The following is an 18,560-nucleotide window of genomic DNA, read 5'->3' on the forward strand; positions in this document are numbered from 1 at the left end:
CAGATATAATGTGAAATGTATTCTGATTTGTGTAGCACGGATGTATCGGTACCAGAATGAACTGCATAGCAAGCGTACTTTATTTTACTAATATCACAAATGAGGGAAGACACACAGATGCTGTGCACTGCTTAGATTAAGTGTTGATAATGATGTGGAATGTGACCTTGAGGTTTCCGAAGTGTTTTCATTACAAGTGCTGATACAAGGATGAGGTTTCTATACGCACAATCGCTCCTTTTCACTAAAAGACTTACCAGTAATGACTGCAAACATAATGAAGCTAAGATAAAACATCTTCTTCTTTGTTCAAGTCTAAAAACAGGAATAAGAATACAAAATAAAAGGTCATTATTATTTGCTTCAGGTATTCAAAGATGACAAAGTGAGAACATGAGTCAAAATATTTCAGCTTCATCGGTACTTCATCGGTACAATGATATGAAACACCTCACATACATTGACTGTATGACATTCATAGCTCAAGATGCCCCCCCCCCCCCCGGCTTTAAAATAAGTTCAATTATTGGTAAATTATTAATTATTTTATTTTACTTACCTTCCTAGAGGAATCTTTGAGCACCTGCGTAATTAGCCAAAACACTGTTTTGGGCCATAATGACCAGTAAAACCAGATTGTTGTTCATTGAGCCATTTATATTCCTACATGATTATGATTTTCAAAAGATAACAGTTGCAATAGACTGATGCATTAAGATTCATATAGTCAGTTAACTGTAAGTTTAATTGTGAGTACTTACAATGTTTCCAAAAGCATGTTCTAGCAATCACATAAGCAAAGACTTGGGTAATAGACACTGACAATCTTAATTATAATACAATAGTTTATTATTTCCTTCTGAATAAACTGGGCAGTAGCACTCAAAGTTCAAAGCACTTTAAATATAAACTTAATACAGTCATGTCAGCTTCTGCGTCATTGTCATTATACTTTTAAAAGGAAAGTTTCTATCTTATAAGGGGACAGCATTCAATATTGTTATATTTAAATAAGATGTGAAGTCTCAAGCATAATGTCAGTCTGTTTGTGTACCACTAAGTTCACTGAAGATTCATCAGTCAGGTAAATAAGCATGCCAGGAGTGGATCAATAAGTCATTAATGTTATAAAGGAATCGGTGTTGCATTAATTTATGCCAGTCAGTTTTTTTATAATAAACATGGATTGACTAGTCATTTATTAGAACAGACAAATGGAATCAGTCTGAAGAAAGTTGTTGACAGATAATTTGAATTTTATGGTTTTGGTCATCAGATACATGGTCGACATACAATACAGTTTTACTATACGAAATGCAAAAGGGTGTTCTATACATTGTGATATGTCAGAGTAAATGCTAAACATGCACTTTGTTTCTGATTGAATCCCATATATACATAGCCAGGTGCCTACTGTCATGCTGGAGTTGCTAGTAAAACAAAGGCTAATTAAATAAAGACTTTTTTCCTGTCTTATGCCCACTACATGACTGGATGGGTTCTGAGTGTACTGTGACCCTGAACAGTTTAAAGGTTTGATTTGTTTGATTTGGTTTGTAAGTGGGTATTGAAGAATGAAGAATGAAGAATGAATATTCTTTATAGGATATTTTTATTAAGTTAGTCTTTCACCTAGAAAAATAATCCTTTCTGAATTTACTGTATATGAATCCAAGTGCAGTTCTATACTGAATTTATTGAGACAACTACAATACAGAACTCTGTCCCATTAAATCATCCCACCATTTCATTCATTCATGTATTAATTCACTCATTCATTCTCCGATTACCACTTAAGCCAAGTCAGAGTTTTGGAAGACACATGACGAAGCCCAAGATTCAATAGGGACAAGACATATAAATGAATATATTGAGGTTATTGGTATTAACACACAGCTAAGAGTATAAACTAGAGGTTGATTACTACCAAGTTAACCACTGTTTTCTTAGTTAGCCTGTTGCTCTTGTTTAGCACTTACAGATCATGTTGTCTGTTAACGAAATGGCCTTTTACACATATTGTTTTGCACAGCCTCTTTTGAAGGCAATTGACATTGAGTTTTCTTAATATTATAGTTTACTGGTTTTGCATACTAACTTTGACTAATGAACGTTTTGGATTGATTTGCTGCATATGTATAAGTCAAAACATTCATTTTTCTCAGTGTTCATATGTTCATAGGTTCATAGGTTGGTACTAGGCTATCAGCCCTAGGGCCTATACCAGCCTAGCCATAACAATTCCCTGGCTATTTCTTCCCACACTATTGACTTCCCTGGACCCTTGTCTAGCAGGGTGACTGACATGATCCCTGGGATGAATTTCCTTTCTCCCATCCAATCGTCAAGTTTCCTTTTGAAGAGGGCCAAAGAGGTGCTCTGCTTGACATGTATGGGCAGTCTATTCCAGAGTCTGGGGAGTCCCTGGGTCAGGAACCTATCCCTCCAGCATGTTTTGTTTATTGTGATGACAAGGTTTAGATCCCTGGAGCGTGTGGCTCTGAGGGATTGGGATTTCTTTAAGTGTAGCATGTCCAACAGCTCTGGGTTTGACATGGCCTTGTATGTTAAGCAGAGATCGCCTCTGAGTAGACGATATGCGACAGAGTATAGCTGGAGTATTTTAAGGCAGTCAGCATAGGGCATCTGTTTTAGGCCTGTGATTCTTTTAGTGAGGTATTTCTGCAGCCTTTCCAGTTGTTGCAGATATCTTGAGAGGTACATACCAAATGGGCGTTGTATTCTATAATGGGTCTAATGAGGGATGAGTACAGTGGGACAATGACCTCCTTTTTTCTGCATGAAAAGCCCTTAGTGATGAGGTGTGCCACATAGAAGGATTTCCTGACTGTTGTGGCAATGTGGTTATCGAAGGTGAGACCACTGTCCACCTGTGTCCCTAAGTCTCTTATCACACTTTCGGTGTTTAGTATACTGCCACCTATGTGGTAATTCACGGGTACATGTTTTTTCCCAAAGGGGATAACTATACATTTCTTGGCATTGAGCTTAAGCCCATGGCTCTGGCACTAAGCATCTGTTTCTGTAAGGCCCTTTTGTAGAGTATCCACATCATTTGGGGATTCAATAATGGCTCCCAGTTTGCAGTCATCTGCAAACTTTGTTAGCCAGAGTCCCTTAGTGTTGGTCTGTACTTCAGAGAAGTAAATGCCAAACAAGAGCGGTCCCAGGACTGAACCCTGAGGTACTCCACTTGTCACTTGTCTGGAGCTGGATTTGGAGTCGGCTACTTTTACAGTGTGGGTTCTGTCAGTAAGCCAGTTGGCAACCCATTGGGTGACATAGGGATTAATGCTCAGCTCATTAAGTTTATCTATGATTCCAGAGTGGGGGATGGTGTCAAAGGCCTTGGCGAGGTCCAGATAGGCTGTGTGGATCACCTTACCCTTGTCCATAGCTCTGGAGATTGATTCGAAGAAGTCAGTCAGGTTCAGGAGACAAGATCGGCCCTTCACGAACCCAAACTGGGTGGGGTCCAGTGTTTGAAGGTTGCCAATGTCTTTGCTTATAAGTTCCATGATAATACGCTCCATGGCCTTGCAGATAAGGCTTGTCAGACTGATGGGACGGTAGTTTCTGGGATCCAAGGTGGATCCCCCCCTTGTGGAGTGGGATAACTGTAGCTCTGCACCACTCAGTGGGCACAAAACCTGAGGTGAGGCTATGATTAAACATGACACTTAAGTGAGGTGCCAGTTCATATTGTAGTTCATGTAGTACACAGCCCGGGATGTCATCTGGTCCCATGGATGCTGTATTCTTAGCTTTGGAGAGTGTGTTTTTTACCTGTGTGGCCGTTATTACTGGAATTTGGCAATCTTCCGATATTGAGATGGGCCGTTTAGGGGGTGAGAGGCGGGGGTGAAGTTGGCATTGAATCGATCTGCCAGAATATTGGCAATATCATGATTGGCAGTGTCAGGATCAGGGGTTGCCAGCAACAACATGAAAAACACTTTCATCTACTAAGATTTTACAACAAACAATAAGTCAATGCAACCATTAGGGGGAATAATAACATCTTGGATATTGTCCTCACTAATATGGAAGCATGTTGCACTATCTCTTGCTTATTTTTATTACTTGTTAGGTCTGACCATAAAGTAGTCTCCTTCGAAATAAAACTGAAACTAGAGATCCCTTCCACCGAAGGTACTTTTAGAAAGCTCTTTAAGATAAACTCTACTCCTAGGTGATACACTGGCAAGCTTCAAATCCCCAACAAACCCATTGAACTCCACAGAACACACAGAATATACAACACCACAGATGCAGCTGTGGCTGCTAGGGACAAGCGCAGAGTAAACCCCGAAAACAAACCCACATGATGGAACCATAATATCAACAAGATTTATAATAAAAGGAAGAGAATTTTGACCAAATGTATGAAGAGTAGTTCCCAGAACGTTAAAGCCTCTTGTCACTGAAATAAACAAACTCAGGAAATAAAAACCACCAAAGCCAAGTTTGATGCTAAAATAGCTACCCAAGCCAAAGAGAATAACAAAGCATTTTTAGTTATGTTTATAATCTCAGAAGCACAATTACAGCAATGTATTGAGCTTATTGTGAAGGATTTTGCCTGCACTGAGGCTGAAGATGTAGCAAACCTACTGGGTGACAAATTTAGCTCTAGCTTTACCCCCCTTTTCTCTCTCTCCATCCGCCCTCAATATATACCTGAAACTGTCTCATCTCCAGCTAAATCCCAAACAGTTGGGTCACCTCTTAGGAGCATAATGTCAATGTGGTAGTTCCCTGAGGTGGATGTTTCTCAAAGGATACAATAATGTATTTATTGGAATTTAGTTTCAGTCCATGACTTTGGCACCCAAACAATTTGGGTCACCTCTTAGGAGCACACTATCAATGTGGTAGTTTCAAGCTTCAAATCCCCACCAAACTCAGTTAACTCCATAGAAGACACAGACCAAGTCCTAAAAGCACCATCAAAAGCTAAAAACATTGCATCGATGGGTCCTGACAATATCCTTGGATATATCTCAAATAGCATGAATCATGATTTAGCCACGCCACTAAAACACCATTCAGTCTCTGCCTGGATATAGGTTTTGTACCAAGCAAATGGAAAACAGCAACAGTCATTCCCCTGCATAAGGGAGGACCTTCCACAGACCCAGGCAACTATGGACCCATAAGTCTAACCAACCTCATGTACAAAGCCATGGAAAAACTTACTACGGAATTAATAAATCAGGACATACGGAACCTCCAATCACTGGACCTCTGTCTCAGTTTGGGTTCATCAAGGGCAGGTCATGCTTACTCAACCTGGTGGGCTTTTTTGAAAAGGTCACCAAAGAAATGGATGAAGGCAAAATGATGCATACTGCATACGTTGACCTGTGCAAAGCTTTTGACACAATGCTTCAGTCAGGCACAGTAGAAAAGCTAAATAAACTGACAATAAACTCCTATGTCACCCACTGGATTGCAAACTGGATCACAGATATGATGCAGATCATCAAAAAGGGAAAGTTACCTCCACAAAGAGACCATTCAACAGTGGAATCCCCCATGGTTCTGTGCTGGGACCTTTACTGCTTGGCACCTACTTTTCTGAGGTAAAAGCCAATATCAAAGGGCCCTGGATAAATAAGTTTGCAGATGACTGCAAGCTAGAAGAAGTCATTAAATCCTCAAATGACTTAGCCATTCTGCAGGAAGGTTTGTCTCAAATAAGTAAATGTTGCCAAAAGCATGGACTGAAACTAAATGCCAAAAAATACATTATTGCATCCTTTGGGAAGCATCTACCCCAGGGAACTACCACATTGACAATATGCTTCTAAGAGGTGACCCAGTTGTTCGGGATTTAGAAACTTATGTGGACAGTATCCTAAATTTTGACCAACGTGTCCATTGTTTTAAGAAAGTCCTTCTATACTGCACAGCTTCTAAGCAACGGGATTGTGTCTAGGTCTTCTGATGTCATTGTCCCACTTTACTCAGCCCTTATTTGGATAATCATTGAATGTAATGCCACCTTTGGCATGTATCTGTCCATTCACATGCAACAATTGGAGCACCCACAGAGATAACTTACTAAAAGGATACAAGGCCTAAACAACATGCCCTACATGGACCATCTCAAAGTACTGTCACAATACTCAGTATGCTACAGTCTGCTAAGAGGTGACTCACGTCTGGCATACCAATCCGCTGACCCATTACTGATGGATTTACTGCACATCAGCAAGTAAAATGTCATCAGAAATACTTGGTCTAGGAATCTAAACCTTTTCTGCAACATCAACATAACAGTTTGGAGGGACAGGTATATCTCACAGTGGATTTCACTTCTGCTACTGTGGAATAGACTCTATATCCACTTCCCTGTCCATGTTCAAATGCTACTTAGATCTATGGATGGGAAACTACAAATTTATCCCAGGACTACCCCGTGTACTACTAATAGACAGAGACAGCTCCAAAATGCTTTATTCCATTAATGGATCCCCCTCAAATTATCTGTGGTATGATCCCAGTTATTCTCATTAGGGGTAATATATAATTATTGACCATGGGATAGATAAGACCAATCTATAACTAAATGAGATAGGTTATTTTGAGCACAAAAAAGGGAAATTGGCTAGGATTAAAATGGCCCACAAGGGCAGCTAGCCTAGTACTTACCTATGAACCTATAAGAATAGTAGCTTGCTTGGCTATGCTGGTTAAAGTATGACAGCTCCAATGGTGTCCTGTGAGCTATTCCTTAGTGATATAAATTTAGAGAAAGCAGCTGTTTTTAACATCAAAGGCATGTGATCTTCAAAGATATCACCAGTTCCATTAGTTTGGCAACCTTTACTGTTTCTCTAATTTTAGTCTGATTTCTGAGTAGTACAGTGGTATATGCACCTGGGTATCAGACTGATAGAAAAGGACATTTTTTTAAGAAAAATGTTTTGCAATGGCAAAACGCTATATGCTTCTTCCTCATGATCATAAAGTGCAAAGCAAGAATGTTATATCTCATCAGGATAAAGTCACTTCCAAGTGGTAGTTAGGTCTTTTGACCTTGCTTCTGAAAGCAATGTAAATTACTTTATTAAAACAAAATGCTGTCTTACTTTCCTATGATCATCATTTTTCTTTGAATCATGTAAAATCTGCTTCTGTCACTGATAGTGCTTGTGATTTAAATATATCTTAAATGAAGAGGATACAGATGAAGGTTTGAGTCTATGGCAGTTGTTTGCTTTGTTAAGCAACTTTCTGATGTAATATTGTTAAGAACCTTTAGCACTATTAAGTGCTAGTCTTGCATTACACCTTAAGCAGTTATCACCACAGCACAGTGTCAAGAAGATACATCAGGTTGAAAAGCTGTAAACACCTTCATAGTTCATAGGTACATAAGGTGTGTACTAGGCTAATGGCCCTGGAGCCTTTACAAACCTAGCCCATAGGATTACCCTGGCATTGTGCCACCCAACCTTAGTTCCCAGTGCCTCTGTCAAGTAGAGCCACTGCCATGATCCCTGAGGTGAACTTTCTATTTCCCATCCACTCATCAAGATTTCTCTTGAAGGGGCCCATTGAAGGGCTCTGCTTGACATGTATGGGAAGTCTATTCCAGAGCATGGGCAGTCTCTGGGTTATGAACCTGTCCCTCCAGCATCTGTTGATTGTGGTAATGAGGTTGAGGTCTCTGGAGTGTGTGGTGTGGAGGGATTGGGATTTCTTTTGATGTAGCATTTCTAACAGAGCTGGGTCAGACATGGCTTTGTAAGTCAAGCAGAGATCACCTCTAAGTAGGTGATATGAGACAGAGAATAGTTGGAATTTTTTGAGTCTGTCCATATAGGACAAGTGTTTAAAGCATAGAATCCTCTTTGTGAGGTACTTTTGTGGCCTCTCCAGTTGTTGCAGGTGTCTAGTGAGGTACATGCCAAATGGGGCATTGTACTCGATGATTGGTCTAATGAGGGAAGAGTACAGGGAGACAATGACCTCTTTCTTCCTGGATGCAAAACCCTTAGAAATGAGATGTGCCACATAGAAGGACTTTCTGACCACAGTGACAATGTGGTGGTTAAAACAGAGGTTACAGGCAACCTGTGTTCCCAGATTTCTTATAACGCCTTCTGTGTTCAGTAGACTACCATCGATGTGGTAATTCATGGGAACTGGGTTTTTCCCAAAGGGGATGAAGACACATTTTTTTGGCATTGACCTTAAGGCTATGGTTCTGACACCAGTTGTTGGTCTCAGTGAGGCCTTTCTGTAGGATGTCAACATCACTTGGGGAGTTAATAATAGCTCCCAACTTACAATCGTCTGTGAATTTTGTCAGCCAGAGAAGTAGATACCAAACAGGAGAGGACCCAGGACCAAAGCCTGTGGGACTCCACTCGTGACTGGTCGGCAATCTGACTTGGAGTCAGCTACTTTCACACTGTGGGTTCCATCTGTGAGCCAGTTTGCTACCCACCTAGTGATATAGGGGTTGATGCTTAGCTTAGTGAGTTTTTCTATGATTCCTGAGTGGGGAAAGGTATCAAAGGCCTTGGTCAGATCAAGGTAGGCTGTTTGAACCACCTTGCCTTCATCCACAGCTCTAGTGACTGACTCAAAGAAGTCGACCAGGTTGAGCAGGCATAATCTACCCTTCACGAAACCAAACTGTGTGGGATCCAGAGTTTGGAGATTCCCTATATCCTTGTTTATTAGGTCCATGATGATGCATTCCATAGCTTTGCATATCAGACTCATCAGGCTGATGGGGTGATAGTTCCCAGGGTCTGTAGTCTCTCCTCCTTTGTGGAGAGGGATGACTGTAGCAGTGTGCCATTCAGTACGGACAAAGCCTAAGGTGAGGCTGTGACTGAACAGGGCATACAGGTGAGGTGCCAGTTCACTCTGTAGTTTATGTAGAACACAGCCAGGGCTATTGTCAGGTCCCATAGAAGCTGTATTCTTGGCCTTGGACAGTGCTGTTTTAATAGGTGCAGCCGTAATACTGGGTGCTCGGCAATCTACTGGTATTGTGATTGGTCCTTTGAGGGGGAGAGAGGGGTAAAGATGGCTCTGAATCTGTCAGCCAGTATATTGGCAATATCTGTTGGCTTGGTATAGGAGGTACTATTGTACAGTAACTGAGAGAAAATCTGGGTATTGCCATGGAGATTCTTTACATAACTACAGAAGACCTTGTGGTTGTCTTTACTATCTGCTGCAATTCTGTTTTCATAGCTAGCTTTACAGGATTGGATGAGGGAGCTCAACTTTTATTGAGGCTGATAAGGAAGTTTTTCCAGTCTTGGGACTTCACCTTATTCCACATCAGTTTCTTCCTTCTGTTGTAGAATTTGTTTATGGCAGGGGACCACCAGATTGGCTTGCTTTTTTTTTGGAGGAGAGCATCTTGGTTCTATTGGATATGGTGAGATCCATGTATTTGTGTACGTGTTCATACAGAGCATTGGTGTATGATTTGGCGGTCATGCAACTATTCTCCATTTGCATGGGTGCCGTGAAGTTAGCCACCTCTGTTTTTAGGAGCCCAAAGTTAGCTTTGGAAAAGTTTTACATGGCGGTTACCTTTATGGGGGGAGGGTGGATTTCCAAGGTGATTAGATTGGGGTCGGATCTAACCAGGGAGGAGTTAACTATTGGTGTAGAGCAACAGTCTCCCATGTTAGTAATGACCAGGTCAAGGATGTTGTTACCTCTAGTGGGGGTAAGAATGAGCTGGTCCAGGGCATTGGAATTAATGAATTCCAGGACACGTTGGGCAAGTCCATTGGTACATGAGAAGTCTTCCCAGTTAATGTAAGGGTAGTTGAATTTGTCTAGTATGAGAGTGTTAGGTTGGACCCTAATATTCTCCAGGGTGCTTTGGAACGTGGAATGTGAGTCTTGGGACATGGTTGAGGACCTATAGCAGGCTACGACCTGAATCGCTGTCTTACCCAATGTTAGCTGCACCTGAAGTATCTCTGTGTTATTTTGGGCTACCAGTCTGGAGGTGCGCACATCCTTTATAAATATGGAAACACCACCACCTTTGGAGCTTCGGTTCAAGTTCTGGAGCCAAAAGGTGTGGAATGAGTTATAGCCTGGTAGTGCAGGGGTGCTTTCTTCTGCCTTGAACCAGGTCTCTGTTACAGCACAAATGTCGATGTTCTCCATAAGGAGTGCTTTGAGTGAGTGCATTCTGAGATTTAGACTTCTAGCATTGAGCAGCATGACCCTCAGATTGCATTTGTTTGTAGCTGTTATGGTGGTAATTTGGTCTTTGGAACATCACCTAAAAAAGGCACTATAGGGGTAGCAAGACCCTTGGCCAGTATCTGGAAGCCCAGGGGTAACAGATGCAGGTCATCTCTGGCAAAGCATCGAGGTCTGTCAATCATGTCATTCCAGGCAGACAGATACTGGATCCCCTTAGAATGACACCAGAAACTTAGCCAATTGTTGAAATCAATCATTTTCTGCTTGTACTGTGGTATCATTTTGGGATGGGTGATGGTAGGATGCTGCTCAGGGCTAGGGTCATACCCTCCTGGACTACATAATCCAAGAACTCCTCCATGTCTCTTTCCATGTAGTCCATCGAGGTACATCTCGGGTCATTCACACTGACATGTACAATGACAGAGTCATAGTTGTACTTGTTGTTGAGGGACCTGAGTGCATGCTTTATGTGGCAGATCCTGGCACCTGACAGGCAGCTGACTGTTACTATCTCCTTATTCAACATAGTGAGTGGGATATCAGTGTGCCTCACCTATGACTAGTGTGTTGGGCATGCTGTTTTGCCTTAGGGGCTTTGGTTGAGTGGCACACTCTTTAGGAGTGTTATGTGTGTCGTGATTAGTATTGTGTTTATTTTATTTATTTATTTTACATTTGTTAACCGGGCTAGTCTAGCTGGATATATATCCATTTTCAGTAGAGGCCCGGGGAGAAAAGCTCCACACAAATACAAACAAAAACAAAAACGTATACAAAAAAATATATATATATATCATTACATGGTAAAAAAAGGATTAAAAACCATATGATACAGTATAACATTTCAGAGATCAAAGACTTCAGAAAGTCAACATAGAACATAATATTTCTTAAAAAGGTGAAATAGATGCACTCTAGTAAGAGTTAAGTACAATAATTTACATCAGCATTGAGGGATTTAAGCAATACATTGAATATAGTTTGGTTTAGTGATAGTCTTAGTTACAAGACTAATTATTAAATATTAGGAAGAAGGTAGAAGGGGAGAAAAACAGGGTATAGGTGTTGATTAGTCAGGTTTACTACAAGGACATAGCCAGTGACTTTGGAGGTAATTTTTGAGCTTTTGTTTGAAGAGTGGCAATGATGTAGTTAGTGTTATATCACTAGGTAGCAGATTCCAGTTCCTTCCTGCTGTATTAGTAAATAGAGAGTTACCAGCTGTGTTATTAGACTTTGTTAAGCTGGCAATGAATTTACTAGAAGAGTGAAGGGAGTTGAGATTATTATATGGGATTAAAAGTTTTGAGAGTGTAGGGGTATTAAAGGGTGTAGTATATATTAGTATTTGTAAAAAATGTAATTCCTTCTATATAGGTAAAACAGAACGCGTCCTGAGGAGGAGAATATATGAACATCTTTATGAGATTTCTAAAGCAAAAGATACTAACGCTTTATTTAGACATACAAAGGAATGTACAGAAGCATTTTTTGAATTCTTTGTTATAGAACAAGTGGAAAAAGATGTAAGAGGGGGACTATGGGAGGAAAGATTAGCCTATAGGGAGCTATGGTGGCAAATATGCCTTAATGCCACTAAAAAACCTGGGCTAAATGAAAGTCTATCCATGGTCCCTGTATTAAAAATAAAATCAGCAAACATTTAAAAAAACTTACAAAAGAATTCATTATTTTTTTGAAGCTTGCAATTTAAAGAAAGGCCAATAGATGGTGCTATTTACTTAGAATTGATACACCACTCTAAATGAAATCCACCTTCTAAACACTAATTTGTTTTTATATTAACTTAAGAACTTTTCATCTCAAACTGCACAGACTTTAATAAATTATTCTTAATTGTTGAATAAATATACCACAGTTAATGTTTTTAATGTATTTATTTATTAAAATGTTTTAGCAAAAAGTTGTTTTTAACATGGTTTAGTTTAGATTTTAATATTCATGAGGAATGTTTATTGATTGGTTACTCAGAAATGCACTTTAATTAATTGGTTGATTTTTTAAAAGTTTTTTGTATTTAATGCTCTAATTAATTTAATTGATTGTATCTGATGAAGTCAAAGTGAGGAACGACGAAAACGCAATTTTTTAGTTAAGAGCGTTTATTTCTGTGGATGGAATACTGATTGATTCTTTTGTTCAGTGAATAAACTGTGGAACCTTGCTGGTGTTTCGTGCCTTCGATTTGGTTTTTTGGATTTATTTGGTATTATTGGGTTGGTACAGTATTTTGTGGGCAATAGTGAGTTGGGGGATTAACAGATGGTTTTGAAATTCCAGCCAGTCTAGTTGCATCAGGTTAGAACATTGGTGAGTTCTAAAGGGATTTCCAGTAGCGAATCTGGCAATATTATTGTAGGAAGTTGCAAGTTTGTTAAGGTTAGTTTTCTTAAGGTTTGTAAAAATAGGTGAGGCATACAGAAGAGTTGAGATTAGTTGGGAATGACCGATCTTGGCTCTAGCTGATGTGGTTAAGAAAGACTTAATTCTATATAAGGATCCTATTTTTCTGTTGACTATTTTAATGGTGTTGTTAATATGTTGATCAAAAGAGAGATTATTGTCAATAGTTATTCCTAAAAGTTTGGTAGTAGAGTCAGGTGAGATGACAGTGGCATTATTTGAAGAGATTGTGAAGTCTAAGGGGGAGGACCTAGTAGTGGGAGTAAAGAGAAGGAGTTTAGTTTTTTTGGCATTAAGTAGGAGGTAACGTTTGGTAAACCACGTTTCTACCATGTTGAAGATGTTTTGAGTAAGGGAGGAAAGTTCAGTTGGAGAGGAAGCTGAGCAAATAAGGGTGGAGTCATCTGCATATTGAATGCAGGTCGCTTGAGGGATTGCTATATGGAGATCATTAATGAATAAAGAGAAAAGAAGTGGTCCAAGAATGGAACCCTGAGGAACACCGATGGTGACAGGTAACAAGGAAGAAATTTGATTTTCCCAGAGAACTGCCTGTTGCCTATTGCTGAGGTAAGATCTGAACCAATTAATGGCTAGGTTATCAAAGGAGAGAGATTCAAGAATGTTAATTAGGATGGAATGGTTAACCATGTCGAAAGCTTTAGATAGGTCGATGAAGAGTGCAGAAGAGAAAAGGTTGTTGTTGCGGTTTCTATTGATAGTGTCTGTAAAGGATAGGAGGGCGGTGGTAGTACTATGATAAGGCCTAAAGCCATGCTGACAGCTTGCTATTATGTTGTGGAGAGAGAGATACTGTAAAAGTTGTTGGTGAATGCATTTCTCCATAATTTTTGCTAAGGGTGATAGGAGAGCAATTGATCTATAGTTAGAGTAATCAATAGAGTTCCCACCTTTATGTAAAGGGATAATGTGGGAGATTTTCCAGATGTCTGGGATGGTTCTTTCTTGGCTTGTCCTATTTATAAGTATAGATATAGGGTATGCGATTACCTTGACTGCTTTTTGGAGATAAAGAGAAGGAAGCTTGTCAGCAGATGGGGTACAAGGCTTCAGTTTATGAATAAGTCAATAGATAAGAGAGTTAGAGATAGGTTGTAGTTTAAAGTTATGGGAGGAGTGTGCTGAGTAGATTGGAAGGTTGGAGTTATCAGTGTTGAGTTGTCTAGCTAGAGATTGTATAGTGTCAGTGAAGAAAGATTTGAAGGTATTTGCAGTTAGGTGGGGGTATCTGGATCAGCATCAAGTGGGGTGGGAGTTTTGGAGTTACCTGGGGAAAGCAGTCTATTGATACAAGACCAGAACTTTTTTGGATTATTTTGATGAGTTTGTTGAAGTTTACAGGAGTAGTTTTTTTTGTCAGTAATTATTGCTTTTTAGTAGTATTTCTAAGCTGGCAGAAATGAAGAAGATCAGAGCTATTTCTATGGCATCTCCATTTGGCCCAGACTTTGTTTCTAAGTAGAATTAGATTTTTAGTTTCATTAGAGAGCCATGGGGCTATGTTGGACTTCATTCTGATGGTACGTTTGGGAGCATGTTTGTCAAGAATGGATAAGAAAGTTATATTAAAGTATATTACTGCATTTTCAAGAGGAAGGGATTTTAAGGGGTTCCACTTGCATTCTCTGAGTTCAGTTTGAAATGAGTCTATGTTAAAATGTTTGGTAGAGCGTATTATTCTAATGGTGGGGAGGTTAGGAAAATCTTTCTTTTCTCTTGTAATATAAGTCAAAGAGTGATCACTGACATCATCTGTTGTGGTGGCGGAGTGTGTTTCTGCCTTGGAGGTCTCTGTTTGGGTAGATTTTTATTGAGAGCCTCCATGAAGGTGGGTGTGTGGTTTGTGTTTTTATGTGAAGGCAGTGCTGGTGTGTGTTCTGGAGGGCTATGTGTTCCATGTGGTGTGGTGCAAGTGTTGACCTTCCCCTCTTGACCATCTATTCAAATCTTGGTTGGAGAGTGCAGGCTTCCAGTTTGGATATATAAATGCATCTCTCACAAGTCTGAGTGTTGGGAAGTAAGAGGAGAGAGTTGTCAGTGTACATGAGGCAGATGCTACATTGCCTCAAGATGCCCAAGTTCACCAGGTTAATAGGAGAAAGCACAGGGAACTGATCTTTAGACATGCCTGGAGGAGTGGGCATTAATAATAAGTACTGGAGCTGTTTCCTTGTAGAATGTTTAGTGCTGGTAGCACTTTTGTGTGCTACAATAATTGCTACAAGAAGTCTGGTAAAGTGCTAGACTAATAAGCTAGCAAAAGTTCAGGAGAGAAGATAACTAGCAGATCTAAGAGAAAAATTGAAGAGCAGACTTTGGCACTGCTCAGAAGCTTACAAACAGTCCTGGCTGCAACAAATCTGTATGTGGACTAAACTAGTTACAGAAAAGGCGGGAAACAAGTGCAAACATGGGCTTTTAAACAAGAAAGTTGAAAGAGATGGAAAAACTGCCCAAACAGCCAATAAACTACAATTTCTGGGGCAGAAACCACTCCTCTTGTGGTAGATAGGCTACCTAGTGCTTACCACTCTGAATGATAAGCTAGAAGGCCTCCCTCCAACACAGAAAGGCTTTGGGGGCTCAGAAGCTTACAAGCAGTCCTGGATACAGCAAATCTATTTCTGGCCTAGACTAGTTACAGGAAAGGTGGGAAAAGCACAAATGCATGCTTTTAAACCAGAAAGTTGAAAGAGATGGAAAAACTGCTCAAATGGCCAATAAACTACAATTTCTGGGCCAGAAACCACTCCTCTTGTGGTAGATAGGCTGCCTAGTTCTTACTACTCCCACTGATAAGCTAGAAGGCTTCCCTCCAATACAGAAAGGCTTGAGGATGTCAGAAGTTTACAAACAGTCCCGGACACAGCAAATCTGTATCTGGACTTGACTAGTTACAGGGAAGGCAGGAAACAAGCTTAGAATTTTTTTTACAGAAAAGCAGCTAAAACATCACTAAAAACAATTCAAGTGCAGTGCAAGCTAGCACACTTGAGTGTGTAGCAATATTAAAGCAAATATAGTTTAAATAAATTCATAAATGCAATTCATTCAAACTGTATTCTGAACTGAATTCAATTATTGTTTTATTCAACTCTGAACAGTTAAAAAGTGCCAAAAAATATACTTATCAGGTGAGAAGCACATTCAGTCAGAACACAAGAAGATTCTTGCAAAGTTTTTTTTTTTTTTTTTTTTTTTTTTTTTTTAGTAAAGTGGAAAGGGAGAAAGGAGGAACAGAAGATAGTTTGGGGTTAAGAACCTAAGTGGGTTGGTCTTCTCAAATGTTTTCTCTGTATTAGGTAGAATGAGCTAATGACACTAGACTGGGAGGAGTGTTCCAGATCAAATTTAAAGTAGGGGTGGGCAACTGCAAAGCCACCAACTATTACAGCTACTAGGTACACTATTTTAGGCAGAAAACACTACAGAAATGTTTATCACAGCAGAAAAACAACAGTGAGCCACTAAATGAAAATTTTAAACAGATAAAGGAGCAAGGAGACTCTAGAGAATGCTTTTAACTGCAAACAAATCAATTATATGATACACTACTTTGCAGGAAATCAGAACAAAGAAGCAGATGCTTAACAAATGGAGAACATTTCCAGTTAATATGTTACACACAGTGAAACTAGCTAGAAAAGATTTACAAACAGTCTGACAGTAAAAACCTTATTTATCTGGCCCTATAAAGCAGACAATTTTAATACAGCAGTGCAGATTAGTTTTTAGCAATAAAATACAGTAACAAGTATGCGGCAGACAATAAAAAGTGCTATAACAATCTAGAATAAGCAATAACTAGTAAAAATAAGCAAAAAATCAGGATACTTATTGTTATATATCACAGATCAAAGTTGTAGTCAGTGCCCCTCCTCTGATTTGTTCTGTGTTCTCTATCAGCAGAAGGTGGCTGCCAGAAACACAGAAAACTCAACATATAAAATAACCAGGACTAGATAACAGCAGGCCTCTATCCAGACTATGCTACCTGACTAGGACACAGAAACCTCACAAAAACTGCACAGAAAAGCACAGATAGAGCACTCACAAACAAAAAATACAACTCTCAGTATGAAAAAGCAGTTTACAGTTAATCAATTCAGTAAAAATGCAATTACAGTAATGAAACACTATCTAGCAATGAAAAATACAGTTAAAACAGTATAACACCGTACACAAATGCAGTGAAACAGCAAAAAAAGCTTTATAACAGTGCAAAATGTAGTAGAGTAGCTGCATAGCACAATTATAAGCGTTAAGAAGTGCAATTCAGTGAAATAAATGTAAGAAATAACTTATTCTGCCTAGTCCCAGTGATGAATCACCACTCCACAGCCTGGTAAATTCATAGTGTTATACTTCTTTTATTTATTTATTTATATATTTTTTTTTAGGACCAAGATATACTTCATTTCTGTCCACTGCCTGTGAGGTAGCACTAAGTGTTTTACAGCTTTCAAAGCTGTAACACACTTCACATTCTACACCTTTTTTTCCTGCAGCACATTGAGGGAACTAAAGCTCCATATGCCCCAAAGAATTATGCTCTGGTCTCTCCAATCATGACTGACTTACTACGTGCTCTTGACATGGATGTCAAGAGTCACCTCCTGCACTCTATTTCCCTCCTCTTTTGAGGTGAAGTTCTTGACATCCATACCATGTACACATAAGAAGTTGGTTATGATCAGAGAACTGATCATAATCCTTTATATTAAGTATCATATTTGCAAATTCCGTATCACTGTAGGTACCATGTCCCTTATACTAGCCCAAGAGGAACCAGATATTCATGAGAGAGAAATGTCAGATTTGAATACTTCCCCAATGTTACAAATGCCTATGAATACTTTTCATATTTGACAGCAGAATTCCCATTCTTAAGACTTGGAGACAGGAGCATATTTGTCAGGTGCTGAAGACTGTCTGCGGATATCGTTTAAAAGCAATAAGATTCCACCACAAATGCAGCTCTAACTCAAGTTTCATATTGCTGCAGTTCCCTGTTTCGGAGTTTGATATGAAAAGGAACATCAGTGCACTATTATATTTAATAACTTTTAATCTCTTACTCAAATCAATATAATGAGAAAGCTTTTTAAAATGGGCACTACTCATTTAATAAAAAAATGTATATTATATGTGCTGAAACCTAAGAAGTTCATATAATACAAAATGTTTCTTTTATTTATTAAATAAAAGAAACAGTTTGTATTATATGTGCTGAAACCTAAGAAGTGCATATCTACCATCTCTTACACAATCACAACAAGCCACAGGTCCTCACCCATATCTATGCTGACCATGCATTATACAGTCTTATAACACACCAAAACATTTGCTTTTCTCTGTAAGACCACCTTTCCTTACATGTAAAACAGATGATAATGCTGACACGCAATTAATCCAAGCTAAATGTAAAAGCTTCCCCTTATGAATCTTAACTATGTAAAAACAGTTTTAATGCAGATTTGATAAGAAGTATAACATACACATTATTCAAACACAGGAATATGTATTGGATAAATAAAAGTATTACATATATTATCTATATCGTTTAATGCAGTAGTGAAACATCAGTGAACAGGCAGTAAATGGATATGGTTTCTGATTGTTTACTTATACTTAAAAAAAATCCGGTAGCAATAATTACTGGGTAACATAAACATGTATATATCTAAATCAGTTTTACATTTATGCCTTTACATCACCCAGCAGTTAATTGCTAAATTTAAACAGGTCTTACAATTCAAATCTATGTTAGTCAGACAATGTGACATAATATAGTACTGACTGCCCTGATTCAGTTCAACATCAGCATCATTTAAATAAAGCTAATAAATCTACTTGATTCACCTTGGAATGCAGATGAGGGATTTTGC

The 18,560-nt window shown here is 39.1% G+C and overlaps 1 protein-coding gene across 3 annotated transcripts in view; it reads right to left on the reverse strand.

Moving 5' to 3' along the window:
- LOC122809404 (junctional adhesion molecule-like) overlaps nucleotides 1–18,560 on the reverse strand; it is a 286,702-nt gene that overhangs the window by 249,542 nt on the left and 18,600 nt on the right. For all 3 annotated transcript variants that reach the window (XM_044080875.1, XM_044080874.1, XM_044080873.1), the window contains exon 2: nucleotides 258–315. In XM_044080875.1, coding sequence (XP_043936810.1) covers nucleotides 258–297 — 40 coding nt within the window. In that variant the 5' untranslated portion in view covers nucleotides 298–315. The remainder of the gene's footprint in view (nucleotides 1–257; nucleotides 316–18,560) is intronic.

The sequence above is a fragment of the Protopterus annectens genome, chromosome 8.part0 (genome assembly GCF_019279795.1).
Source record: "Protopterus annectens isolate FY-2018-M chromosome 8.part0, PAN1.0, whole genome shotgun sequence".
In the NCBI taxonomy this organism is placed as follows: domain Eukaryota; kingdom Metazoa; phylum Chordata; order Ceratodontiformes; family Protopteridae; genus Protopterus; species Protopterus annectens.